This window comes from Anser anser (assembly GCF_964211835.1).
Source record: "Anser anser genome assembly, chromosome: 3".
Lineage (NCBI taxonomy): Eukaryota > Metazoa > Chordata > Aves > Anseriformes > Anatidae > Anser > Anser anser.
Genome location: NC_139722.1, coordinates 116,905,472 through 116,933,310, shown reverse-complemented (window position 1 = coordinate 116,933,310; position 27,839 = coordinate 116,905,472). Strand labels below are relative to the sequence as shown.

Here is a 27,839-nt window from a genome sequence, read left to right as displayed (position 1 = left end):
GTTACGAGGGTGAATGTTTTTCGGTTACTTCTCACGTGGTAGAAAACACTAGCTAAAAACTCTCCTACTTCTCGTTTCAAATTATTTCTAATTTTGGAGGCCACAAATAATACAGCGCAGTTACTCTAACTGTCTAGTTTTGAGATTGTTTCCACCAGCTCTGTTCCTGGTAGAAGAAAACATGCTTTTTAAAGTGCTGAATATTCTTTATATTTTAAGTGAACAATAATATGTAGATTGCTGTGGGGAAAAGCAAAGAAATATTCAGTGGCTCTATTTTGGGAAGCTTTGATGCTGTAGAATGAAAACTGTTAGTACTGCAGGAATTGGAAAATTCTCACTGTTGCATCAGTGGTTTTATCAAAACCTGTTAAGTTATAAGAGTGCAGAAGTAAGGAAGACAGGTTTTTTTATTATTAATTGACACTCATTTTTTGCTGGCATGTGGTGGCAGGTCCTGCAAACAAACCTTAGACTACACAAGACACAGATTAGAGCTGAAAATTTTGGAAATATTCTAAATCTTTGTAACGTTGCAGAAAGGAAGTGTAATATTAAACTGACAAATTGAACATACATATTTTTTTCAATGTAATTCACAGTTTCTTTCTATTATTTTTCACTACCCGTGGAGATAAAGCACAACAAATTCCTCAAAGAAAGGGAAATACATTTCCAGATACCTTTTCCGATTAAATAATATATCTCTCTTATACATATGTACTGCCAAATATCTAACCACTCCTTTTCTGCACCACGTCTACAGCCAGGAGTGTTGGCTGTGCGAGTGTTACAGAAGTGACTCTTAACACATGTGGTGCGTGCCTAGCTATATATATGCAGGAAACTATATATAATAATTAGTGTGTGCATATATTATATTGTCATTATAATTTTACATAATCTGTTATATAATCTCAAGGCTGGTACGAGATGAGCAAGCGTGGCAATGTTAGGAATTCTTGGGAAAATGACTCAAATCACTGCTTGTAAATCCTGCGACCAGCCCGGCACTTAGGGGAGCCACCAGATGAGAGCAGGGACGTGCCGGCCACCTGCCTGTTGTCACGCACCCGTGGGAGCACACCGAAGCACCATGTCACTGCGGGGGCACCGGCAGCCCACAGCAGGGCCCAGAGAGGTCAGCCCTGCAGTACGGAGGGGCACAGAGGGGTGCACAGAACAGCATCCCGCAAGCAGGACAGGCAAGGAGCTGAGCGCTGCAGGGTCAGGCCTGTGCCCCGCGGGGGTGTGGGGGCACGGAGCGTTTCCACTCGGGGTGCGGTGGGGTGGTGGAGACGGGGAGCGGCAGCCGAGCGCCGGGAAGGGAGGAAGAAAACGAAGCAGAACTAGGGAAGTGGCGAAGTGGCGAGCGCTGATTTATCGCAGGAGCCTCTGCTCGTTTCCGGAGATCGAAAGGCGCCCCAGCGACCCGGCACTCGGTGCCCAGTATGGAGCGGGGCTCGGGTGTGCAGCGAGCCGCCCAGCCCACCCTGTGCCTGCCTGCGGCGGCACCAAAACACCCCCACCACCCGAACGGGGGAAACGGCAGAAAGAAAGGGGGGGCACGCGTAACCCAAGGACGCGGGAAAACAACGGAACGAGTTGCAAGCAGATAAATGAAACGCCAAGTAAATCAGATCAAATCGCCAGGCATTCATTCCCAATAAACAGCCAGCTTTATAATTTCCAGGTGTTGGGGAAAGCCGCTGTCTTATCGTTTATAAATCCCTGCTGGGGGGAGGGAGGGGGAGAATCTGTGGAGGTGGATGAAATATCAAATCACCAGCCTCTGTGTAGATTTATGATTGCATAAGAGGCTTGATCATTTCCATATATTGAAATGTGCTGTCCTTCCCGCGACTGCCCAGCCCTTGGAGGGAGAGAGACGCTCGATTCCGCCTTGATCAATGCTGACTGTGAAGCAAGGAGGAGGAGAAGGGGGGGACCAGCCTGGCACCAGATGGAGCAGGGTCTAGGGAAAGGTCAAGGTTAGCTCAGGCTGCTATTGAATCGGTTGCAGCCTCACAGATAGATCTCTGCCTCGGAGGCACCCACTGGGGCTTCTCAGAATCAAATCTAATAGAAAAGGCAGTCACAGAATGAAATCGCTTCATCTGAATGCTAAAATTGTTATTAGGCTACATTAGAGAGATACCAGGCACGTGATTACCAAAAAAGGAAGCATGCCTAGCAGTTTGTGACTGAAATAAAAGCTGTGAATATGTTGATACCATCGGCAACGTGCAAGTAGAATAGATAACAGGGAAGAGAGGCAGGGAGGGCTGGGTGTGTATAACGAACAGATTAACATATTTATCTGCATGTATATATCTATATAAAATTACTTGTGTGTGTATCTGTGTCTGGGAGGGGGTACATTTGTATGCAGGCGGATAGCAGCACTCGACTTGTTGCGAGTCCTGCGGTGGTCGTAGCCCACAGCGCTCTGTGGATGCGTGGCAGTTGGTTTGGAGGGCAGGTACGGACCGAGACCGGGAGCAGACTCGGAGGAGAGGTTTGCTCTTCGCTCACGGCCAGACCCTGCCTGCAGTCTCCCAGCCTGCGCTGTGGTGCTGCGCTGTGGTGCTGCGCTGTGACGTAGATTTTCGATTTGAAGTCTTCGTGGTGGTGTGGGGCTAAGGCATTGTTCGAGGTCTCTTCTTTCTTGGCTCAGGCAAAACTCTTTCTGCGAGGAAATGTGGTCAGGCGTGTACACATGTACACACCCCGCATGCCGGACACGCGAGCGTGACGCAAGCACACACACATATGTGTTTGGAGCAGCGATGCTGTCAGCTGGCTTCCAAAGATCAAAGTGAGCTCTTCCCAGTTACCATCTCCTACACATTAATGATTCTTTAACCTACTGCACAGCCATATCTTAAAGAAGGATTTAGTCTTGTAAAATAAATGCTGGCTACACTAGATTAAACACGATGACTGCACTCCAAGGGTTAATAAATTTAGAATTAACAGATCATCCCAGCTTGATACAGCTACTATAGATGATTTAATATGCAGCCTAAGCAGGTTGATAGTCAGCTCACAGATGCAGATAAGATCAAACAGTCTCTTGATTCAATAGATTGAATGGTTGTACTGAGTGTCTGGAAGGTGAGTGACAGTACGTATGTGGCAGGGGTTCTGGTAAAGAAGGGCTTCGATTCCCAACTGCTGTGCGGTGCACTGGTTTTCCTTTTCTAGCAGTCAACCTTTTCCAGCAATCAAACCTGGAGTTAACATGAAAAAAAATGGCTCAAATGTAGTTCAGGAGAGTTATTTGAAGTTTTCAGTAATGAAAAGCTCTGAGCTTTAATAGTAATCACCATTGCTGTTACTAGTCTGCAGTTCAGATTCCTTCTCTGTGGACAAGGCCATTGCCACCCACTCCGTCCCACGTGGAGGTGGATCTGTCTGCAGCCTGTGCCCATCCATCCACACTAAGTCTCCTTCCCTGTGAGACCTAAAGGTACAGAAAAATGGGACCTCAGAGACGGAGTGGCAACACCTTGCCCAAGTCATCCTCTGGTGTGTGGCGAGCCCAACATTGTCCTGATGCGATCTGCCATCCAGAGGCTTCAGCTGTAGGAAACCGAGACGGGTGCGGAGTGATGGAGCCAATTCCCCCGCTCGCTCTTCCAGCTGTCTTGCTTTCCTGGCTTAAAAGTTAATATCTGTAGTAACTCTTCTGTGGTTTATGTTTTCCTTCTCACTCTCCTGTTTAAATAGGAACGTAAAACAGTTTTTGTGGAGGCTGGCGAGCAATGAGATGACAGAGTGATCTCTAACAATTTTTATTATTTGATCAAGAATAAAAGCTCCGCCTGAACCATTAGATTTTGCCATATGAATACATTTCCAGGCAATTTTAAAAATGCATATTACGTATTCAATAGACCATCACAGGTGTGAATTGTGGCTTATTCTGTTATATGGGGCTAACACCATACTGTTAGGAATATCTGTGTTAAATTTGCTGTGCATGTGAACGCATATGAATTCTATTGCTTACCTGGGTGTTTGCACAAATACCCGATGCCCAGTCCATGGTCTTGACGAATGCCCTGCAAAACATTAGCGCAGTGAGCAGCACTGTTTTAAATTTAAGAACAGAGCAAACTCCAAATCCAAAAAAGATCGTGTTTTCTCTCTGTGATTTTTAAAACGGCCTCATGTACTTTTGCAAGCATTTAACCATGAATTAAACTTTCATTTTAACGTGTTTTTAATTTGGAAACCAGTGGTTGCTTTTAATCCCTCAAATGCTGAGTTAGGAAGGATGGGGCCTGAGCATGTGTTTCAGGCCACAGATCCACGCCCAAGTACTGCTAGGTTTTGCCCAGTGCCACCCAGCAGGGACGACATGTTCCTGCCAGCCTGCGTCTCGGCGAGCGATGGCTCCAGCTGCCCTTGGAGGAAAGTGACATTGCGCTTCCAGGGGCGTGCTGGGGGTGCGTGAAGAGGAATCTACCCCCCTTGGAGTAGAAGTGCGAAGTATGAAAGACATGCACGCAGAAAGGCCGCGTGCGAGTGTGAGCCACGGGCTGGTGCAGCAGTGGGACGGAAGGAGCAGTCTCCACACCGTGGGCAACCGAGCACCTCCATGGCTGCTGCCAGTGGGGAGGGCAACGCAGTGGGCCTGGGGGGCGCAGGGGGCAGCCGGCCCCTGGGACCCCCCCTACGGCGCTGCCGCTTCCCAAGGCGGAACCAGCGAAACCAGTTATCTGGCAGCAATTTGCATATTTATGGTGCCTCCTGCCGTTCTCCCTGATTGCTTCACGGGCAGGAAAGGTAACAGAAAAATATATAACCCCCTTGAAAAAATGGAGAAAAAGGATCAGACGTGCATGGTGGCTCTGATACAAGAGCGATCCTTGTAAAGCCTGGGGCAGGAAATTTTTTTACCAAACAGTTTTTTGTCTTAGGATCGGAACGCAGGGTTGGTTTTATTTTAAGTTCCAAAGCCGAAGATGCGAGGTCCATGATTTGGTGTAAACTGCCAGAGAAATGCAGCGATCGTTTCAGGGAAAAATAATTAGCCTCGTCATATTCACTGAATGTATACATCCAAGGAGGAGGCAGTCCTTGGAGAATGGGAAAAGCATTCAACAGACTCTTTAAAAGTATAGTGTCATGGTACATATATTTTTTAGTCTCACTCATAAGCAATGTACAAATGTGCAGTACAGCTTTGAATATAAAAGCTAATTAGGTCTCAATTGAGAATAGTTTCATTTTTATTGGCTCCGAGTACAATGGCTCTCTGAGATACACCTCGGCTCCCGGGCACTTTTGGCCTTCCTTGCAGGAACGGTTGTGGCTGCATCCCCATCGATCCCCACGCGTTGGATACCTTCAGCTGCTTCAGGTGCTGTGGAGCTGCTCAGAAGCGCATGGGGTGTCCAGGAGCAGGGGGTTGCAGTGGGTCATGCCACTGGGGTGCTGGGGAGTGCATGATGGCGATGGACCACACTGCTGCGGCCACCTGCAGACTAAACTTCTTACTGACACCAGTGGGAAGCAGCATCTGAAGACTGGTGCCATGAAACTGCCAGCATTTACCGTTAGTCTGTGGATCTCTCTCTGTGTTTACCTCTGCTTCCTTCTCTCTGGGCACACAGATGCTGTGAGACGTAATGCGGTAGGGCACAGCAAAGTTTCAGCGGTGAATACATTAATTTCAGTAAGGTGATATCAAACATTGTACATATTTCTGATTTCTGAATTTAATTTCCTTCGCTTTTTTTTTTTAATCTGCCGGGGAATAGTTGCTCACCGAACAATAGCATTAGTACAATAAACCCCCCCCAGCCCCAGCATTCATACTTAATGCATATCAGCTTTCTATGTAATGCTGTATGATACACTTGCATGTTATTCTAATTGAGTGAAATCTTATTCATACTGGCGGTAGAAGGCATTTTTTTCACTGCAGTCAGAATTCATACCGTACTGTAAAAATTATATGTGCTGACAATAACAAATGGTGGCAAAACTATCCAAACTGCTCAAAGAAGTGTGCTCTTATCATATGTTATTCACCACCACTCCTGCTGCGCCTCAGCACTGCATCTTTCCGTGCAGCTCTGAGCTATGTAATAATATATTAGTCTGACTACAGAGTTGCATTAAAATATTATTGTAAGCATTCTAACAATTAAGCTGAAATCTTGCACATAAGAGTTGCATGGGTTAAATATGGCAAAGAAAAAACTCCCCACAGTATGGCTGTTTTTATTTTTATTTTGAATGCAGAAGATCTCTGCTATCTCAACAATTAATTCTTTCTTTTCATCTAGATCCTCACACAAACCATACCATGTTCTGCAAAGCATGTGCATGTCTTCTTTGCTGAAACTAAAAGCTAAAACTAAATGTCATCTGAAACAGTAGTACAAAATTAATACAGAGAATGATGAATCTATATGTTAAATTTCAGTTAAACGCATTCTTAGTGACTAAAAGTTGAAGCTCTAAAAATCAACGTAATAAAAGTCGTTTCCAAAAGATGGTAAGGCGCCAGGCTAACAAAATACTTGACCACATGCTTACTTTAGGCATGGAAGTACAGCTGATGTGCCCAAAGATAAATATATGCTTAAGAATTTTGCAGTACCCAAGGCCAAGCAGATTCCTCTGGCAGGGGGATATATCGAGCAGGATTAGAGGAGGGAAATCATTCTCTATTGCACTACCCTTCCCTGTTGTCACTCAAGCCAAGTGTGCTGGGAAGTCAAAGGGACTAAATCTTTCCTCATCCTGTGTGGCAAAACTAATTTCTCAATGGAAATGACTTTTTTTGATTGCTGATGCTTGTATTGTGTGCCTCAGCTTAATGAATTATTTTTATTATTCTACAATTCTTATTTGATTTGATTGAGGTATAGTTGGATTTATTTTTCAAGACAAACTGTTTGCAATTCCACTTCTTCCTGCCTGCCACATCCAGAGTAGAGCTTTCCAGATTTTCTCATAGGGATGATGAGAGCTTGAGCCCCTCGGGTCTGATCTTTCACAGAAGCATGAAAAGCTTCTCCAAATGATCCTGAGAAAATCTTGTTCATAAGCAATGGCTATGTAAAAAGATCAGATGCCCCACATAATTCATTTGGTCAGGCTCAGACCAGCTCTGCCCAGCTCCCCGTGCCTTCTCTGATTAACAGACATTTGGCAATGAGGCACGACTGTGCCATTGTTGAACATATTGCTCTTTTAAACAGTCCTGATAACTTGCGGGAGCAATGTTTAGATACATACATACATACATATAGCACGGTGGTGCCCACAGACAGTGCCCATCATGCACCAGGTTCACAGTGAACGAACCAGGAGACAAGCTTCTTTCTGGCATGCCTCAACGCCAGGCACCGTTACTCCTGTCCATTCGGAAAGCTGCAAGAAGTCAGGACCCAGGGCAGAGCCAGACTCGCCACTTCTTCCTGCTGTGAGCCTCACCAGGAGTTTGCTGGGAGCCTTCCACATCCATGCCGGGTGCTCTGTGCCGGTGGCCCGAATTGGCCATAATTCTTCACCTCGGACTAGCTAGGGATCTCCCCAAACCTAGCAGCTATAGTCAGAAAGAAAATGAATCCAAAAGACACTTGTGTCAATGACGTGTTCTCCTTACGGCTCATAAGTTTGAGGACAGCAACCTGCTTAAGTAAGTGGATGACTTGGGATCTCAGAAATGACTACGAGGACCGTGTCCCTGCTCTATAACCATTCAGCAAGGTGGGCATGGACTTTGTGGGGTCTGGCTCCATTAGAGCAATCTGTTCAAGGTCTGTGGCTCATCTTTCTAGCTCTGGGCTTTCCATCTTTTTCTGCTAGGGTTAAGGAAAATACCAAGTCCACAGCCTCACCAGCTGAGTGTGATTTGAAGTGATAACCTTCTCTAAGCAACAGAAGTTTAAAACTAGTGAGAAGCATTATGGAGAGCAATTCCCAGTAAAATTCTTTGTAACACAAAGCCATACTTAAGCTCAGTGTTCAAAGTGAAACGGCTCATCCCTTTCAAAGTGCAATCATGACGACTGTTCTGATGCCAAGGCACATGTGGGACTCACTTCCACACGCTTTGGGGGAAGAAAAAGCCCCCAAAGATGAAAGATTCTAAGAAACTGTTAACAAAGATAACAAAGCAACCTGTCCGCAGCTATCCCCACTGCATCTGGAGATAACCGAGGTGGCCCGCTCCCTGTGCAGGAACGCACTAGGACTGCATTTCATATTGCTGGTTCAGTGATACCATGCTGGTGTAAATCCGCCTGACTGCTGCTACGCTAGCGGCGGATCACAACGGGACCGAGGAACGCTTCTCAGGAGCTTTAGTTCCCTTCTGTTGGAGGCAGTTCTGTTCTCTTTATCTTACACGTTTAGGACTCTCTTCTGACATAGATTAAGAAGTGGCACTTCTCTCACACGGTGCCTTCATCTGTATATGTGTACACATAGATGTGGAAGTGTGGCATGCATGCCCCGTGTGTTGCTGCAGAGCTTTAATGTATGTACCTATACATATGCTGCTCAATATGGAGCTTCAAAAGAGCTAGAAGTACCAAATTCATACCCTAGATGTCAGTAAAAGAAAAAAACATTAAAACCCATTAAAAATCATTTTATAAAGGTCTGTGAATCAAGCAATGGGTTAGCCAATTATTCATAAGATAATTCCCTATATGGACTGACAGTCTGAGTCCCAAGTTTCAGCTCAATCAAATTTACACAGCCCGAGTTATAACCTCTTCAAGATGGGGATTGTAACGGGAACACTGACAGACCTTAACTACTGTGCCTCTTTAGTAACGAAAGCTCGACTATTTCACTTGCACAGTGGCTGCTGGTGCTGCTATAATTAAGACTGTATGGATTTGCATTATAGGTCAAGTTCGAAATGCACGAAGTTTAAATTATGTTGGCTTGAAACGTAGGATACAAGCTGTCAGGGGCATGTTACACACTTATAGAAAGATACACAAATATTAATAAGATACAAAATGAAAAGCTAGCTATAACTTCTGGAGCAGTAAGAACTAACACTGGGGTTTGGCTGAAATTAAACATTCGATTAAAAGTGAGATTTTACTGGCATTGTTTATAGCATAGCTAGTGCGTCCCCTGCCTGCCCATGCACAAGCAGAACTGTAGACTTCAAAGGAGGGGTTTGGTATCTGAAAGTCTGCCTCCTGAGTGCTTTGTGTGGTCATTTTATTGTCATCCCCCAAAAGTCCAGTCAAGGTTCAGGGCTCTGTCGTGCTCAGTGCTGTGCAAGCAGGGGCAGGCTGAGGTCCCAGACCTTGCTGTAACCGCTGGAAAAACTCTCCTCAAGTTCAGCATTTTATTCTGGGTCCTGCCTGGAGCAGCCTATAACGAAATCTTTCAGTCACCTGGCGCTCATATGTTTGTGATCCTGCATGGACTCGCCGCTGTGTGTGCTGCGCTTGCTGGGTTGGAGTTTATTTTGAGCTTTTATTAAAAGAGAAAAAAAAAAAAAAAAAGAGAAGAGGGAAAGCAGCGTGCCCAAGTTCCTCATCGTGCAATACTAATGCACATGCTATTTCTAGAACGCGCAAGTCCTCTGCTCATTCATGGGGAGTCAGCCTGGTGCGATAAGAGTTCCACCCACAGTGCCTCTGCCTGATTGAGACTATCAACGCGGCGGAGGAGAGCGCCCCGTGCTATCGGCCGTTATGTAACGCGGCACAGCTCGGGAGAACTGGCATAATTTTGGAATTTGTATTTGGTCCTAATGTTCTGTACTGAGTTGGCAAGTGAGATTCCTGCCATGAATGAATGACAGTTGGAGCTTAAAAGCAGGAACATTTGCCCACTAAAGTTGCTGAACTCACCCACTGCCAAGTCTGTCGCTAAATTAGCAGAGAGGCAGGGACAGCAGCGTGCAGCACGCGCTGCATCGCACTCCTCTGCGCCTTCGGGTCCTAGTCCTGCGCGGGAAGACCGTGTGCCTGTCTGTGAGAAGGAGGAAGGCCACGCTTCCCAATTTTAGGCAGTTTTGTGTCCCTTTAGGCAGCAGCCTCCAAGTATCTCACAGGCTTGAATGGAGGAAGGACCACACTGTTTCTCAGAGAGAACTGAGGCATCAGGAGAAGGAGATGTAAATTTTGGCAGATGTCTCAGGGCTCTGGTCTGCGTGGGACAGATTGACGTGGGCCAGCTGCAGGGGCTACAGCCCAGGGGCAGCCCCTCAGCTAGCGAGCCAGACCCTTGCACGGCAGCCCAACCACCAGCCTGGCCCAGCACCTACCTCTGAGCTGCCCACACGTGGCCGAGCACCTTGGCCGTGTTTTCCCATCTTTGCTCTGGGGCTGGGAGCGTGTAGCACAGGGGTGGGCAAGATGGCTGGGGGTGAGAGCAGCTGAGGCCACTACAGCAGGATGGGGGGGCATCCTCTGCAGCCAGGGCAAGGAAAGGTTGTGGTGAGAAGCAGGAGGTGACACACAAGTCTGCACGAGTCTGCAGAGCCCCATGGCTGCACCGTCTTCGGTGCTTGCCCGGGTTTGTTTTCACTTGCCCTTCTCACCCACCAGCACTTTGAGGCGTTAGCACTATTTGAATATTTGTACCTGTTTTTAATTGCCACGTTCGGTAGCGTAACTCCGAGCAGAGTACCCTCACTTTGTGACAGGCACGGAGAAGCCTGAAAACGCTCCATGCGTCCGAGCGGGGACGGTGCACGGGCAGCACCGCGTACAGGGGACGGGGTTCGGCAGGGGCATCGCCCCTGCTCCCGCGGCCCCCCCCGGGCTGCTCCTCGGGGCCCAGCCTCACCGCTGCTCGCCCCTCGGGCATCGCCGGGGACCCCGATTCCCCGTTCCCCCGGGCCAAGGGAAGCCCAGCGGGGCTCCTCTGCCCGACCCGCCGGGGGCAGCGGAGCCGGGGGTGGGCGCGGAGCCCCCCGGCACGGACCCCCCCGATGTGGAGCGGACAGGTCCCGGGGGCCACCGCGGCCCTGGGCGTCCGAGCCGCGGCGGTGCTGGCTTTGGAGGCAGGAGCGGGCTGCCGGGGGTGGGTGGGTGGGAAGGGGGTGCGGGGGGGGGACAGCCCCGTCCTGGGGCCGGAGGTGGCCCCAAAACCCGGCCGGCAGACAGGCAGCGCCGCAGCGCTGGGGCTGAGGCTGTAGCAAAGTCCCTTGCAAGAGCTGTTTGTTGACCACATTCACGTTCAGAGCCCTGAAGCTAAAAGCACTTTACACCATAAAATAAAAGCACTGTCTTTTTTTCTAAAAGGTTACGTCTGGAGGCCACGCTGCTCATACTTCATACAGAAAACTACTGAAAGGGCTATGAAATCCTCTATGATTTACACTCCCTCTCAGTGCATTAGGATATAGATCTACTCGACTCTAAAAATACTGTGGAGTTTCTAACCGACGTGAATATATGTGCATTATTTCAGAAAGTCTGTTAGAAAACTTGTCAACACATTATAAAGCATAAACCAGGACTTGGCCATTAAATACAGAGATCAGAGACAGAATATATACTGCAGGAAGTACTGAGAAAAGTCCCTCCATTCAAAAAAGGTCTATTAGCTAAAAGTTTACACACAATATACACCAAAAGGTTTAGAGAGAGCCCATGGACCGTAATTACAAGGCATAAATGGAATCAGTAAGGGCTTTACAGTCCTGAGCGCAGTTAACTGGGCTGCCAGAAAATAATTTTAATATTGTCATAATTTATTACCCAGCAAAAGCCACATCAAGGATTGTAAATATAGTTACTTTGTGTCCACAACTGCTCATTAAACAGCCTCGTTCCCTTCCCCTAAAAATACAATAAAATAAAAACCCACCTGCATTATTAATCTGTGGTTATGCCACGTTAAAAATGTCTTCTGACTCCTTTTCTTTCTTGAGGTTTGTTATCGCCCTCCAATCACATGACAATGCAAAGTGTCGGGGGGGCGGCGGGGGAGCGCAGCACTATTGTGATCAAACGCCAATATTAATAATTATCCAGCCCGCATGAAATACTGTTTTAAGGCAGCGAGTTCCCATTTAATTCGAGGCATTTTACGATGCGGGAATTAAGGGCACGCTAATGGTAGGAACATCCTCGCTGCCATTCATGAAAGCATCTGTAAAATTACCTTTTGAATGTATGTTTGAAGACGTGCCGGAGGAAGTCACCTCTGGAATCTCACACGCAGTACAATAATAAAGCAGATTTAGTTGTAACTAAGTGCTTAATTTGCTACGATTTTTTAAAGAAAATCAATGAAACGTCGCCTGTTATTTATTGGAAATAACCACAGATAGGTATTCTGATCTATGTTGGCTTTAGAGAGCGCGCAACTGTGTAATGAATTGTAATTCAGAGGACTGTTAAATGTGAACCGCAGAACCTTTCAGAGGTAATAAAGTCATTACTTTTTACATTGCAGCCACCTTGAAAAGCTTTATACGTGCTATTACAGATAAATCAAATCGCACGGATCTCTCCACAGTCCCGCACGCCTGTTTACACACGTTTCGCGCACAGCACACGTCCGCGTAGCTCCGACAGCCGAGCCCCACGACAGCGCGTGGAGCCTCGGAGCCCGGAGCGCTCGCCCGCTGCCACCTGGAGCCGCTTCTCCCCGAAACGCGGCGCCCGGCAGGCGCTGCCCGGCCGCCCCCGGCCCCGCGGTGCCCGGCCGGGGCTGCGGGCTGAGCGCGGCTCCCGGCCCCGCACCGGCCTCGGGGCAGCCGGGGGGCGGCGGCGCTGCGGGAGGACGGTCCCGGCGTGGAGCGGGGCCCCCCCGGCCCGGCTCCAACAGGTCCCGGCGCGCCCCTGCCGCCGGCCCCCGGCCCCTCCTCGCTGCCCCGCGCCCACCTCGCTCCTGCGGGCGGCCGGCCCCGGGCCTCGAGCGCGGGCACGGTTGGCTCCGGAGCGGCTCCTGCTGCGGGCCCGGCCCCGGGCGGTGCGGGCGCGCTTTGGGCGAAGTTGCGGCCGCCGCATCCTCCCGACTCCGGCCGCTCCTCGCCGCCTCCGGCTGTGCCCCGCCGCGCCTTTCGCTTTCGCTCGCCGCTCTGCCGGCGGGCAGGGTACGGGGCGCCGCCGGGGGGCTCCGGGGGGTCCCGGCCCCTGCCGCCCCCTGCCCCGCTCCCGCCGCTCCTCCGCCCGCTCTTCCTCGCTCCCAAAGTCCTCCCGGCTTCCCGGCCCGCCGCTCCCCGCCGAAGTTTGCCGCCGTCCCCAGCCCCCGGCGCCCCCCGGCTCCTCGCCGCCGCCGTCCCTCGGGGCCGGGCCCCGGCTCCCGGGAGGAGGGGACTCGGCGGCTCGGGGGGGCGGGGGGGGGGGGCGAACGGGGAAGCCGGGAGCCGGCTGGGCCCCCCCTTCCTTTTTGGGTGGTCTCCGCTCCTACCTGCCTTCCCACCTCCTCGGCGCATCCCGAGGCTAGCCTGCCCCGCCGCCCTCCCCGTGTGCCTTCCCTGATGTGTTTGCTTTTCCAGCGGGGGTGGGAGCGTGTGCGCTGCCGCTGCCTCGGCTCGCTCGCTTTTTCTTTCCCCTCTTGCTCCCTTTCCTGCCTCCTCTTTCCCCGCGCGCCCGCTCCGGCCCCTCGCCGCCCCTCTCCCCCTTCCCCTCCCGCAGCCGCCCCGCGGCCCCGGCCGCCCCCCGGCCCCGGCCCCCGGCGCCCCCCGGCTCCCCCCGGCTCCCGCCGGCAGCGTGCGCCCGGCGCCCGACGCACCCCCTCCCGCCGCGCCCCCTCCCCTCTCCCCCCTGCGATCACTGTCCATTGGCTTGTCCTGGTCTCTTTTTCATGTCCAGCCCCTGATGAGTGTCCATTGGTGTTGCCTTCGCCTTCCCTCCTCCCCTCTCCCCGGCTTGCCCTGCCCATGTTTTGTATGTCTCTGTCCATCCAGGCTCCTGACGTTCAAGTTCGCAGGGACGTCACGTCCGCACTTGAACTTGCAGCTCAGGGGGGCTTTTGCCATTTTTTTCATCTCTCTCTCTCTCTCCTTCCCTCTCTCCCTCTCTCTCCCTCTCTCTCTCCCTCTCTTTTTTTTTCCTTGCACAAAAAAAAAAAAGCCATGACTGCTATCCCACAATTCATCTTCCCTGCGCCATCTTTGTATTATTTCTAATTTATTTTGGATGTCAAAAGACATTGATGAAGATATTTTCTCTGGAGTCTCCTTCCTCTCTAACCCGTCTCTCCCGATGTGAACCGAGCGACTCACAAGCCACCGAAGCCACCAACCCACCATGTCGCGCCGCAAGCAAGGCAAACCCCAGCACTTAAGCAAACGGGAATTTTCACGTAAGTAAGCCGGAGAGCAATTTATTTCATTTCCCCTTCACGGATTTAATTTTTAATTTGAGCGAGAGCAGAAAGAAAAAAAGAAAAAAAAGTGAGAGTGAGCGAGGAGCGAGCGAGGAGGGGAAATGAACTCGGCGCCGGCTCGGAATTACTGGCATTCCGGTGATTTTCGCCCTCGGTCGATCACCTTGAGCACTTTTCTCCTCTTTCTGCCCCGGCCCCCCCGGCCCCCGCCGCGCTGCCCCCCGCGCCCTCGCCCCGCAGCCGCCGCGGAGCCGCCCCGCGCGGGCCAGGTGCGGGCTGGCGGCGGGGTCAGAGCCGGGGAAAGTGCAGAGGAACCGCGGACGGGGCTGCGGGGCGGGAGAAAGTCCGGCGAGCGGAGCCGAGCCCCGCCGCCGCTGCTCGCCGCCGCTCGCCCCTTCGCCCCGCGGCACCCTCGGCGGGGCCGGGGGCGAGGGCGGGCGCCGAGCGGGGCCGGCCGCCTTTTGTCTCCGCCGCGGGGTGCGGGACGGCCGCCCCGCTCCCTGCTGCCCGCTGCCCGCCGCCCCGGGGCTCCGCCGCCCCGACCTCGCCCCGCGCCCCGCCGCGGCTCGGGCTCGGGCTCGGGCTGGGGCGGGGGGCGGCCCCGGGCGGGGAGGCGGCAGCGCCGAGCCGGCAGGGATTCCCTCTTCGCCCTCGCTTCGCGCTCCCTCGCTCGCTTACTATTTTTTGGAAGATTTTCAAAAAAAAAGTGGAAGTGGATTTTGATTGGGAAAAATCTCGTGTCTGAATGTTTACAAGCACCGCGTGTGCGGGGAACCTCCTGCCAACAAACACAGGCAGGAGCGAGCCCGGGCTGAGCACACACACACACGCACACACACACGCGCGCACACACGCACGCTCGCACACTCTTCGCACACCCGCGGACGCCCAGCTCGCCGCCGCATTTAAACCCCAAACCAAATCTCCTCTCCCCGGGAGAGAAAAAAAACAACCCGAGCCCCACAACACTGTTCGCAACAAAAACTCTTCGGCTCCCTCCCCGCAGCCGACACAACACACACCAGGGCTAGATGCAAGATAAGCGGGAGCGCTCCTTGCACAACAAAAGGCAACTCGAGCTGGAAAGGTTTGGGGTGAGGGGGGGGAAGGAAGGGCGAAAAAAAATCCCCTTTTCCTCGGGGTGAGCTTGGGGGGAAGGGGACACGATGCATGCTTCTCGCGGCTCCTTTTCCCTCCTTCTTCCTTGCTTTCCTTTCTCCCCTTCTCTCTCTCCCATTATTCCTGGCGGGTTTTGTTCCCTCCCAGGGATGGCAGAAAACCCAGGGCGATCGCTCGCTGCCAACGAGCCCCGCTCGCTCTCGCCTTTTGCAAAACTTTGCACGGCGATTCCTCCCTCCCAGCCGGCGGCGGAGAGGCTGGCGGCCAGCGCAGCACATGCAGCCCCTTAGCGAAGCGCTGCGGCTCCGCGGAGCCGCCCGGGGGCTGCTCCCCCCGCCCCACGCTGCCCTCGCCCCGCCGGGGCTCGTCCGCAGCCCCCGGCCCCCTTTTTCCGTTTTCCTCCGCTCCTCGGATCTTTTTCCTGGCGCCGCTCAGCGCTGCGCTTCCAGCACCCCCACCCCGCTGCTGGGGCCCCCTTCCCCGAACCGGGGGCTCCTTCCCCGCCCGGGGATGCCCGCAGCTCCCCTCCCGGGGGGTGCCACCCGCCGGCCCCCCCCCTTTGGCATCCCGGCGCAGCGGAGCCCCCCGGCTCCCAGCGCGGCCGCGGAGCCCCCGCCCGGCCGCGGCGCTCGGCCGGGGCGGCCCGGGGGGGACTCCGGGGGGGGCGGGCGGGGAGGGGGAAGCCTGGGGGGGCCGTGGCGGAGCGGGGCGGCTCGGCTCGGCTCGGCACGGCGGGCTGTGCCGTTCAGTCGCTAGGAGGCACACCGACACCAGAAACGCCCCCGCCGCCCGGCGAACTTGAACCTGGCCGGCGCCTCCGCGCCCGCAGCGCGGCCGAGCCGGCGGGAGGGGGAGGGCTCGCCGCCCGCCCCGGCCCTTCCCCTGCCTTGCCCCCCCCTTCTCCCCCTTCTCCCCCTCGTCTTTGTTCGCGATTTTGGCCGCTTCCAGCCACGAGCCCGCCCGCAGCCGCCTCCCGGGGGCGGCCCGGCCGCTCCGCAGCCGCGCAGCGCTGCGCGGGGCCCCCGCTGGCTCTCCGCGCCCCCCCCCCCCCACCTCCCCGGCTTTTTAAAAAAAAATTAATTGGGAGGTTTTTGGGGGCGGCGGGGGGCGGGCAACTTTGGCGCCGAGTTTGCCGCTGCCCCGCTCCCCCGGCCCGCTCCGTGCCGCCGCCCCCAGCCTCGCCCCCTCGCCGCCCCGCACTTGAAAGCAAACTTGGGCCGAGGCCGCCCCCTCCCTCCCGACCCCCTGCCCTCCTTCCCCGCTCTCCCGAGCCGTGCCGAGCCGGCCCCGGCAGCCCGGGCCGCGGCTCCCCTTCGCCCCGCACTTGTCGGGCCGGGCAATCTCCCGCCGGTGCCCGGGGCCGCCGTGCTCCTGGGGGGCTGGGGCCGGGGAGGAAGGGGGGAGACGGAGGGACACGCTCCTGCAAGGGCGGTTCGCGTTAGAAACGGGCACGAACCATTAGGTAGCCAGGCAGGGAATTTGGCTTGCCCCCGAATTAAAACATGCAGCCCGCGAAGCAGTGCCCAGACCAGGTGAATTGCATTGTCGTGCTTTCTTCACACAAGGCCGTTTTTGCTTTCTTTTTCGCTTTCTGGAAAAGTAGCAGTGAGAATAAAACCGTATTTTGCTGGCTCTGCCTCCGTCGGGAGCCAAATGTTTTGCAGTGAAGACGGTGCCAGCCGTATTTCATACATTAGTATATAATTCTTGTTAATTAGCAATAATTTACGTTAAGAGCATAGAAAATGTTGAGGTTACAGGTTTTATATCTGTACATTTGATCATCTTGTTATTTTCAAGAACTTTGCCTCCTATAAAATTAATTAGGTGAAATGTGGAGGTGTAATCAGCAACCTCTGAATTACCACTTCATTTCCTGGTTTTGATTGTAAATCAGCCCAGTCACTACAGACTTTAGCAAAGTCTATTTTTGTTTAGCACTACTTTTAACCGTCTGGTGTCTAAGCGCCGTGTTACCTTCCACTGCTAAATAATACTGACAGTGTCAGAAATAAATCAGGCCATGGGAAAACATTATAATTGAGTAATGATTATGCAGAGCTCCTCGCTAAGCGAGCTGTAAGGGGAATGTTGTTTATTTGGCGTCTTTCGCTGCGGAGAGTTGCTAAGCCAGAAGTTACGTTTACCGGTTAGCCCCAAATACCTTTGTCTGATGCGTGTGGCGAGCTACTGGTGGAATTAGTCCTGCAGTGATTTACTCGCTCTGTCCGACCGCAAGGAATGGCCGGGGAGAAAAATGCCACGCGCAGAAATCCTGCAGACACATCCTGCTCCCCTCTCCGCGCCCAAGCCTGAGATGCCCCCGGAGCGCTAGCGTTGGGGCTGCAAGTTTAGGAGAAAACCCCGGCGATTAAGACATTGCTGTTATTAATACGAACGTAACCTTCATATTCCTGTGGTTGACCTTACGTTAAATTAGAAGTAGTACCAGAGGCGAGAAATTATGGACTGTATCCCTGTGTCCTAGTTGGAGCTAAGGTACGGTGAGGTAGTGTGCTCTTTCAATATTATTTCACGCAGCACAACTGGGAGCTACTCCAGATCTTCCTCCTCAATATTCAGCCTAGGCAGGGTTGAAATAAATTTAACCTGAGTTCACTGGATTTTTGCACTTTATCAAAATCAGTTCCAATATCGCGCAGTCAAATTAAAATCTATTTTTTGATTCTCTGTGGCTTTAAGTTCATTAAATGTGAAATTGGCAGCTAGCTAAAGAAGGTCAGACTGATTAACTGTTTAGGAGTTGCATTCTGTCTCGCCTGCCGTACCTGGCACTGTTTTGAGGTGGTTTGCCTTTGTAGTACCCTCTCATTTTTGTTGCTGCTGCTTGCGTGCATGTGCGTTGCGTAGACAGAGGAATACCAACGCACTGGCGGTATTTTTTTTTCCTGAAAGGCTGTAGTGACTGCACGCGTATTGCCAAGATATTTCCGTGCAAACTTGAAAAAAAAAAGGCAAACAGAAAAGAAAGACGTCTCCACCTCGTTAGAACATCCACTGACGATTATGTGAGCAGAAATAGCCTCATAATGAAGCTTTTTGGAGCTCATTCAGAAAATTTGTCAACTTTGACAACATTAGGCAAGGTATTTTGAGCTTAAAGAAAGCACTTCTCCCCGGTGTTATGAAATGTGCCATTCGCTTGGCCATGCTGATTTTTATATGACGAAGGCCACCAGTGCTAAAACATTAGAGAGAATTTAGGCATTCCTTTATTTCAGGATGAAAAAGGAAAAATGACTAATTGGTTTGTTTCCTTAAGAAATAAAAAATATCCTCTTCGACTAATATCTCTGGGTGGAATTGTAGGTGAATTGGGAATTTATGTGAATCCCGAGGAGCTGCTGAGAAGCGAGAGGTTCCTCCCCCCGCCCCGCAGGAATTTCGGTTGCACTTGATTTTTATCATTTGCTTCTCTGTCATTTATTTTTTTTTTCTCTCTCCTCCCCTTCCACCCGCGAGTAACTCCTGCCTTTTGAATGTGTAAATTGGAAGCCACAAATGTGGGTATGACACGAACGCGTACCCACATACGCATGTACACGTGCACGGAGAGGGCCATGCGTGCGCTGTGTGCCTGCGCGTGTGCGTGCCTCCATCCATTCCGCCTCTCCTCCCTTGCTTCTGCACACAGGCGCTTACACGCTGCGTGTATGTTGAATATGCAAGATATGTGTTGAAACACCTTTTGTCTGCACATGCACACGCGTGGTTCACGAGCCTGAATTTTAGAAAGTAGGTCTGGCTTGTGGAAATACACACCCATGTGAGAGGGAGAGTGAGTGTAATGCTTTCAGCCTTGGATTCATATACATAAATAATACATCCAACAATAAAACACGGCATTCGCTTTTCTTCCTAGCACCACCGCAGTTTTGCAGTATATTCTTGAAGGCTATTCATTTGATTTTGCCACTAAATCGTTAAATCGAGTCGGAAATCTGTCCTCATCCATGAGCACAGTTACAGTTGCAGGGTTTGCTCTCCCAGTTCTGTGTGCTACAGCTGCTCCTGCAAAATACAGTCCCCGTAGCTGATAAATTTGGCTTCTCATGGCGGGGATAGTGGCCGTGTGGCATTGGTCTCTTGGGGGGGGCACGCGGACATTGCCGACGCGGTGCGACATTTGTGACTCGGGGTTCAGTGTGTGCCCCCCCCGCGCCCAGCGCTTTCCACTGGAGCACTAACGATTCTCCTTTTGTTTCTCAAACTGCAGCCGAACCTCTTGAAGCCATTCTCACTGATGACGAACCTGACCATGGCACGTTGGGAGCTCCAGAAGGGGACCACGACCTCCTCACTTGTGGCCAGTGTCAGATGAACTTCCCGTTGGGGGACATTCTTATTTTTATTGAGCACAAACGGAAACAATGCAATGGCAGTCTCTGCTTAGAGAAGGCTGTGGATAAGCCACCTTCACCCTCACCAAGTGAGCTGAAAAAAGCATCCAATCCCGTGGAGGTTGGCATCCAGGTTACGCCAGAGGATGACGATTGTTTATCAACGTCATCTAGAGGAATTTGCCCAAAACAGGAACATATAGCAGGTAAATTAAAACGAGGAGAAGTGTTTGCAAGTTTATTTCCATTTCAGTCGCAACGTAGCACGTTCGCAGTCGCAAACTGCTGCGCTCGGCTCTCTCTTGTGTTTGCCACGGCGGCCGACATGCTAAATGCCCTGCCTTCGGTTTGCGACGAGCACGCGACCGGTATTTGCTAGTGGCTGCGTAGAGGCAGGAGCAACAGGCACGTGCCGTGCGACCGAGTATTTTTAATGGTATTGTGTGAGGCTGCTCTCGTGATTTGTCTGTATTGTAGTCACTGTCTCCCGGTGCCTTGCCTGCTGTAGTGCTACGGGAGGAGATTTCAGGCCCTGCTGCAGGAGCAGGGAAGGAGCTTTCAAGTCTTGGGTAAACTCAGGGGTGAAAGAGTTAACTGAGCATCAGCCAGCCTTGGTTCCATATTGGCTGTCAGCGTATGGACTGTAATTAAACACAGCCCCATGGCAAAGTGACACCACCGACCTTGACTTTAAGATGCCATTTTCGACTGGCCAGGCCAGAGTAGAGAGGGCAGTTGCTGAAGCGCACAGACATGCTTATTCGAAAAGTTTAAGGGCATGTTGGAAATTTCAAAAGGTTGGTTTGACAGGAAAGGCCGCTCTCTGCAGCCTGCCTCCTCAGCCAAATGATAAATGCTTCTCTGTGCTCTCTCTTGTCTCTGATGTGGTTTTGACAGATGTATCTTGATTTTGTTTGTGGTTTACACAACCACATGTCATCCGTACAAATGTCCAAGGCAGAGTTCTGTTTTGTGCAACAAACAGTCTGAAATGCAATTTAAAAAAAAAGGGTAAATAATTCCATTTCTTAGCATTTTTTTTTAAAACCGGAAAGCCATTCGCTGTGCAAATATTTTGCAAATTAGGTTGAAAAAATAGAACGTACGACGCGAAAGAAAATCACAGAGCACTGGCAGTCTAACGAGGCGTACTCTGCTTTAAAATCCCGTTAGTAAACAAGAACACTGCCCATTCGTAGTGAGCATTGCAAATCGCTTCAAATCACGCTAATAATACCATCTGAAAAATGCAAGGCTGCGGGATATCAAAAGCAGCAAATGCCTGGACCAGTTTCCTAAAACAGCCTGCGACGTTTGGGACTCGGCACTGCCTGTACCTCTGTGACAAGAGGCCACAGGACAGCGCGGTGTTGTCAGAAGTGCAGTACATAATCACATGATGTGCTGGAGCTTGTCTTGGGCTTGCTTTGGCCACAAAGTTAAACCATAATAGGGCAGTAGACGCTGGGAGTTTCAGTGTGATATTCTCGCAGCCTTCCTAGCCTCCCAACCAGCCATTAAATCACGCTCAGTGTTTGTGTTTTGCAAGGTTTTGCGGTAGCGGCAAATACGTGCGAGCGTCTGTCTGTACACACGCATACACATGCAAAGCCACGTGCATACCCACGCGTACATAACGTGAATGAATAGGTACTATTTCTGCGGAGTAATAGATGTTACTTTGAAAGCATGTATCGGTCGGTGTGTGTATATATATACCTTATATATATATATGTATACCTTATATATACGTATATATATGTGTGTGTGTGTGTATATATATATATATATATGCAGATTTAGAAAGAAACAGAGGCTCAGCTACTGATAAGCTACATTTTAAAACAGTTTAAAAAAATATTAATTTGGTATATTCAACTTGCAGGCCACGGCTGGCAGAGGGTTATTTTCCTGGAGTGGTGCAGGGCAGTGCCCATTTCCATGTGCTGCCTGTGATGTGCAGACGAACGAACACAAGTGTAGGGCATGATTAATGAAGCGGGAGCCTGGCGGAAGGGATTTGTAGTCTTCCGAGATCTGGAGCCATACTAAATCACCAAATATGGAGGAGCGGCGGCGTGATGTAACGCTGTATTTACATATCGAACCGCTCTGCTTAAAAGACAGAACACAGTATCTGTCAAGCAAGAATTAGGAGCACTCCTCGCACCGTGGTCCCAAATAGGTCATTCAGTCTGCGAGCCGGCCGCGCCGGGGACGTGTTCATGAGAGGGAACTCCTCGGCTGAGGACCTGACTCCAGTGGTTGTTCGGTGCTGGGGACGCGGCCAAACCCTGCCCGTCTCACGCTCTGACGCGAGGCGAGGCAGGCAGCCCGAGCAGGATCTGGCCTCGTGCTGCCATGGGGCCGTTGACTCAGACGAAGCTTTGCAGCGGCGGTCACAGCATGTAAAGAGAGGTGCGGGGCCTGATCCTGCTCACTTGTGCTTGTCCCAGTGGTGTCTGGCTCGTCGCCGGCCGGATTTGCCCCCTCTGCTCGCTCCCGGCCTGGGCCCAGGCATGAAATGTGAAGGTCTCAGGGGAAGCCATGGAGTTCAGGCTGCCGGAAGGCCCCTGGATGAGGCACTTCCCAGTTCTGCTATTTCATACCTGCTTTTCTGTGCAGGAGTGCAGAATGTAGGAAGATAGCTGAGTGTACAAGTAAAAATTAATTTTTTTTAAAAAAAAGGGAAAGACAATGCCTTTGGAAAAATACCTAGGAACTGAGTGAGCTGATTGTCTCGGGTGAGAGACCAGAAACGGTGTATTTAGTTGCAACATAAAAATGTACCCAATTAGTTGTTGCTCTGCACGAGGTGTTGGAGGTTAGCTGTGGATGCAGTGTGGGCTCTGCCGGCACATTTGCAGTCAGTAAGTTGGTGCCTTACTGTAAGAGATCATCTTAAGATAAGTAATGGTTAAAGATCAGCTCATCTAAAGGAACAGGGCACTGAGTCATTCAAATGCAGGGAGAAATGATGTCTGTTTTAACGTCGATGGGCTTATCTTGATCCTCGCTGGTTTCCGAAGGCAGGGGCGATTACAGTAACGCGGCTGTGTGCGACCCCATCGGTACCAGCTGAGCAGCGCGCACATGCAGGCGTGCATACCTGGCTCTGGGTGGGCGGATGCCTGCGCGCAGCTTTGACGCGATATAAAATTTTGAGTGATGCTGATCCAGCGCTATGGCTGAAATGTCATAAATTTAACTGGAAATTAATAGGATATGTTGTGTGGGTCCGACGAGGCAGCTTTCATCAATATGTATGTCAAACACTCACCACCAGATACCAGCAGTCTGTGATTTGCAGCGAGTGCTACGGCAGGGGTTTACTGATCCGGTCTCGTATTTTACAATAGGGGGAAATATTAACTGAAGTATCTAGAGATCAGTGAATGTAAAATTGCTGTTCACTTATTGAAAAAGCCGAAGAAATATTTACAGTCCACCGGCGTCAGGTTTTACTGTTTTATTTGTTGAATGTATAAATCTGAGGGAATTAATGAAAGGCTATTTTTTGGGTGAGGAAGGATCTTAAACGTTACTTGGATCCAGTTAGACCGCTTTGGAGCACTGCGCACACCCACTCGCAGTTACGGCTGGGGATCCTCCAATGCCGTATTTACTGGGCAAAGGGGGAGGAGGAGGGGAGGTCATTTTTAGTGTGTGGATCCTTTATTCTCAAGCAGCTTGTTGTATTCAAATATAATAACATGGGAAAATAACGTAAGAAATACCTCTCTGTAATAATCAAAGGGAAAGTGGACATAATTTGCTGCTAAATTTTGGACCAAGTGCATGTGATTATTGTGGTGCTCAGGAGGTGATGTCTGTGACTAGTCATTATGCCACAGACATTTTCTGGGATTGTTATTAGTCGTTGCCGTTATAATTCTGTAGGTTGTAAATTGCAGTTCCTTCTTATTTTGTTTTCTTCCGGATAAAAATTCATTGACACATGAACTAAATAGTTAGAGTTGTGTCTAGACAATGAGATGAGAGCTTGAATTATGTTTGTGGGGGGAAAAATGAAAATGGCAGTATTTCTGAGTAAAATTTGGTTTGCTCTCGCCATGCAGGGAAGCTTGGGGAAGACAGGCTGGGTACAACAGTTCCCTGCAGGAAAAATTGCAAGGGTGCTACCCAAACACTCATGCTCATGAGATTCGGGTCCTGCGTACAAGCTGTATTTGTAAATAAGACAGGGAGAGGTTGTGAACTGGCAGCTTGGATGTTTTGTCAAAGTACAATGTCAGAGAAACTCTTTCTAAGACAAATTGTAAATAGAAGTGTCACGATGATTGCATGATTGAGATGCAGAAGTGTCTTTCAATTGTTGGCATTGTCAGAAGACTTCTGAAAGCTTAATTAAACGCAGTGGCCTGTGTGGCTGTGAAATTTACTTCTTGGGGGGGAAAAATGTAAAAAATGTGGGGGATCAAAAAGTTGTTCTAACGCCACTCGTGCGGGGATAGAGAAAAGAGTCAATAGTTTGTCTGCTTTCCCCAGTGCCTTTTGTAAATAACATTTTTTGAAGATGTGAACACGTGACGCCAGCATCGTCCTTTGTATGAGGTACAGCTTGTGTTAGTTTTCCTATTCCCTGCTGTTACAGACAGTTAATATAAAAATGGCTCTTTATTGGAAACACAAATACGAGTTCACTTGGAGCACAGAAGCAGGATAGAAAGTTTTCCTCTGCTTCGGCGTGATTGTTCCAGGGAAGCGTCAGAAGTGTTGCAGTGCCTTCAATCTCTATTTTGTGTTCCCTGCCAATCAGATCTTCTTGTTTCAAGGATTAGAAATATGGTTTGCATTCTTCCCCCTATTGTATGTGACATTTAATTGTGAAGCTCACCATGGGCTGAAACGTAGCCGCGTCCAAAATGCTTGTGGTGGAAGAGGCAGCCTGGCACGCATTAGACTTGGTGGAGCTCAGAAAAGGTGCGTGTTCACGTCACGTGCTGGAGGCTTGGGAAATAGAAGGGGCTGGGTAAACGTTCGGCTCTGCGCAGCCGGTCGGAGCAACGAGTGGTGGAAACTGAGGCAGGGAGCTGGAGAAGGGGTAAATTAACCGCCTTCTAATTAGCCCGGTAGGAGAAATAAAGTCTTTCCAAAACATTTCCATAATTTTGTAATGCTTCTCTTAAAGGAGGCCTATTAGCATTACCCAGTTTGCTATATGCAACCCTCGGCACACGAGCTCTTTTTTTATTTAATTCAAATAATAAAGACAATTAAAGAGGCTCGAGAGGCAGTGTCAGGCAAGAGGAGTTCAGCCTCCAGTTGTTTGCCTGCATGCATCCTCATTACAGCCAATTTTTTGGACAAAATTCCCTTCCAGCTTCAGCCTGTTTTTACATCTGAGAGCAGCAGCTTTGTGCAATAAAAGGCGTTTAGCAGCAAGCTGGACACGGCCTGGCGCGGTGCCACCTTTCTGCGCATGGGATCTGATTGCTGAGGATCGACGGCACCTTTCTGCCCGTGGGGGGCTGCTCTGCCGAGCCCGGGGCGCCTCATCATGCCGCAGCCAGCCAGCGTGCCTTCACCTGGCTTGGCGATTCCCAGGATGCTGCAGAAGTTCATAAAATGTGTGGAGCTCCTGTTGAAATACATTAGGATCTATATTCGCACTCATAATGTGGCCCTACACCTACAATTAACTTTTTTTTTTTTTTTGAATCTTGCCCCGTACAAGTGCACTAGATCCAGAGATCCAGTCTGCCTCCTGGCAGTGTCCGTCGTAACAGGTTTGGGCCCATAGTGCTTGATATCAGCACACGTATGGCTGTGATTTATTGTGTCCTTTAACAAACAACAGGCTCATTAGTGTACCCACAAACCGTCTGAGCAGTTAGGACGATCTGTTCTCCATTTCATAATGAATTTCCTCCAAGCACGGTTTGCTCCTTGGGGCCCTGATCCTGAGCACACGTGTGCGGGCGTTGGCGCTGGCGGCAGCTGGGTCAGTGCAGCCCAAAGGTGATGGGTGCGAAGCCCATATTGAAGACCCTGATCATCCTCCTGCCTTCCTCATCAGTTTTAGCAGGCGATGCGCCCTGTGCCAGGCTGGGTGAGTTTGTTTCCCGACCTCTGCCGGGCCGGTGTGCTCGCTGTGTGCTTTGGAAACCTTTGAGGCAGGCGCTCGCTGCTGGGCGCGGGGCAGAACCGCGGCGTTCGCTGCTGGGCTCATTCCTCATGCGGAGTGGCACCGAGCGGGGCTGGCGAGGGACGGATGGGGCTGCGGGTGCGGTGTGGTGAGGTCAGCCCCGTCCCAGCGGGGAATTGGTGTTCTTCATTTGCCTTTACAATGGGAGCGCAGCTACTGTACCTCGGAGCAGCTCTCAGGTGGGAGCTCAGATGGGCGCATGTAAATGTCCTGTCAGACGCAACACAGGAATATTAATGTTTCTTCGCCACCACGCTATAATAAAGCTGTACACGGCAAGCTTAATATGCAGCCAGTCTGGGGAATTGTATAAAACTTAGATAGCCCAGTGTGAATGACAGTGGTGGAAAAAAATATTAAATATGCCTCAGTTTGCATTCTTGTTTTCCTTCGATCTAAAGCAAAATGAAAACATACATTTCTTTCCCTCCTCATTTCATATAGGTGCAAAATTGGTTAGCAAGTAAGGAATGAAGGAAAGAAAATGAAGAATGTGGCATAGAGCACGGTGGTTTGAAGCACATTCATGTCAGCCTGCCGAGGAGCTTATTTGCCAAAGTATTAGCAGACATTTATTTCTTATACTCGAGATCATTTGTTTCCCTTTTCATTCTTATTTAGTATCGGTATCTGGCTGAAACAAAGAAAACACGGCCACCATAAACAGGGGGCTGGAGCCCGCTTGTCCCCCTGCTGCAGATGTAGCCCAGGCTGTATATCCAGAGCCCGCGAGCCCGCCTCACATAGGTTTCATTTGCATGTCCTTATGGTTTCAGAGCCACACTCTGCAAAAAGGTGTATTTTGCAGCACGGGGACGTTAGAGGATTTTTAATAATGTGCTCATTTAACTGAATCAACAGCTGTCAGGGGCAGTTGTAGTAAATCCACAAAATGCACAAAGAAAAATACATAACGCTTCCTGAAACAAAGCGCTTGAAACAAATTGAGTGCCAAAAAAGCTGCTGAATCCCGAGTTTGCAGACTGTGCACCAAAGTGTTTCTTCTCTCCCCTCTCCCCCGAGACCTCTCCCGGCTTGGCTGGTGCGATTCTGCTGGAGCATCTACCTGAGCAGGTTGCTGTAAAACAACGCTTTGCAGTGTTTGACGGGTGTCTAGCTAAGTCAGCCCGAGCCTAGATTTCAGTGTTGCACACCAAATAACTGAAATACCAAGATTCGAGAAAGAAGCAAAGCCAAACAACTGCATTACTGTCAAGGAAATGAGGCTTAATATCCCTGTGAAATAGCTGTCGAGGAGAAGCCGCGCTTCAGGTAGGCGTTGTCAGGAGGTTATTCAGGGCCGGGTCAGCTTCAGACGCTGAATTCACACCCGAGCAGGGCAGCGTGTGCGCCGGGGGGGGGGGACACCTGGGGAGATGGGGTCAGTCCAAACCGAGGGCTTGCTGTTTGTATCCTCCCTGCGCTTTGCATAAGCACTGAACAATTACACCTACAATTTGATCCTAGCTGTAGATAGAAAAACCTCTGCCTAAATAAACAATAGAATTACTGCGAAACAACAAAGGCTTAAAGAAGAACCGTGCCTTCAGTGGTGTTATTATTGTTGTTGTGGATATTATTATTATTATTATTATTATTATCATTGTTGTTGTTGCTATTATTACAACTACCACCTTTGTTAAATAAACACCCATTACAGTTCCTTGCTGCTTAGGAAGGAAGAAGTTTAATTTTATGTTCTCTGCTTGCTTACTTGATTTAGTAGGTAGCAAAATATAAAATGCAAAAATGTCCCCCCTCCCCCCCAAAAATTCACAGCAATTAATTTGTCACCTGGTGTTACTTTGCTGCAACATCACAGCTGTTTTTTTTGGACATAGCGCGAATCGTCTGGATTTCCTTGCATTTTAGCTACTGAGTTTATTCTTTTTGGAGTAAAA

At 50.5% G+C, this 27,839-nt stretch overlaps 1 protein-coding gene across 11 annotated transcripts in view; it reads left to right on the top strand.

Annotated features, from left to right (window-relative positions):
* The window catches only part of BCL11A (BCL11 transcription factor A), a 141,822-nt gene that overhangs the window by 58,164 nt on the left and 55,819 nt on the right, over window positions 1-27,839 (top strand). For 4 of the 11 annotated variants that reach the window (XM_083829711.1, XM_083829710.1, XM_083829712.1 and 1 more), the window contains exon 4: window positions 19,646-19,975. In XM_083829711.1, the coding sequence (XP_083685837.1) occupies window positions 19,747-19,975 (229 nt within the window). In that variant the 5' untranslated portion in view covers window positions 19,646-19,746. The other 7 variants (XR_014581871.1, XM_083829707.1, XM_083829716.1 and 4 more) reach the window with 6 other exon arrangements.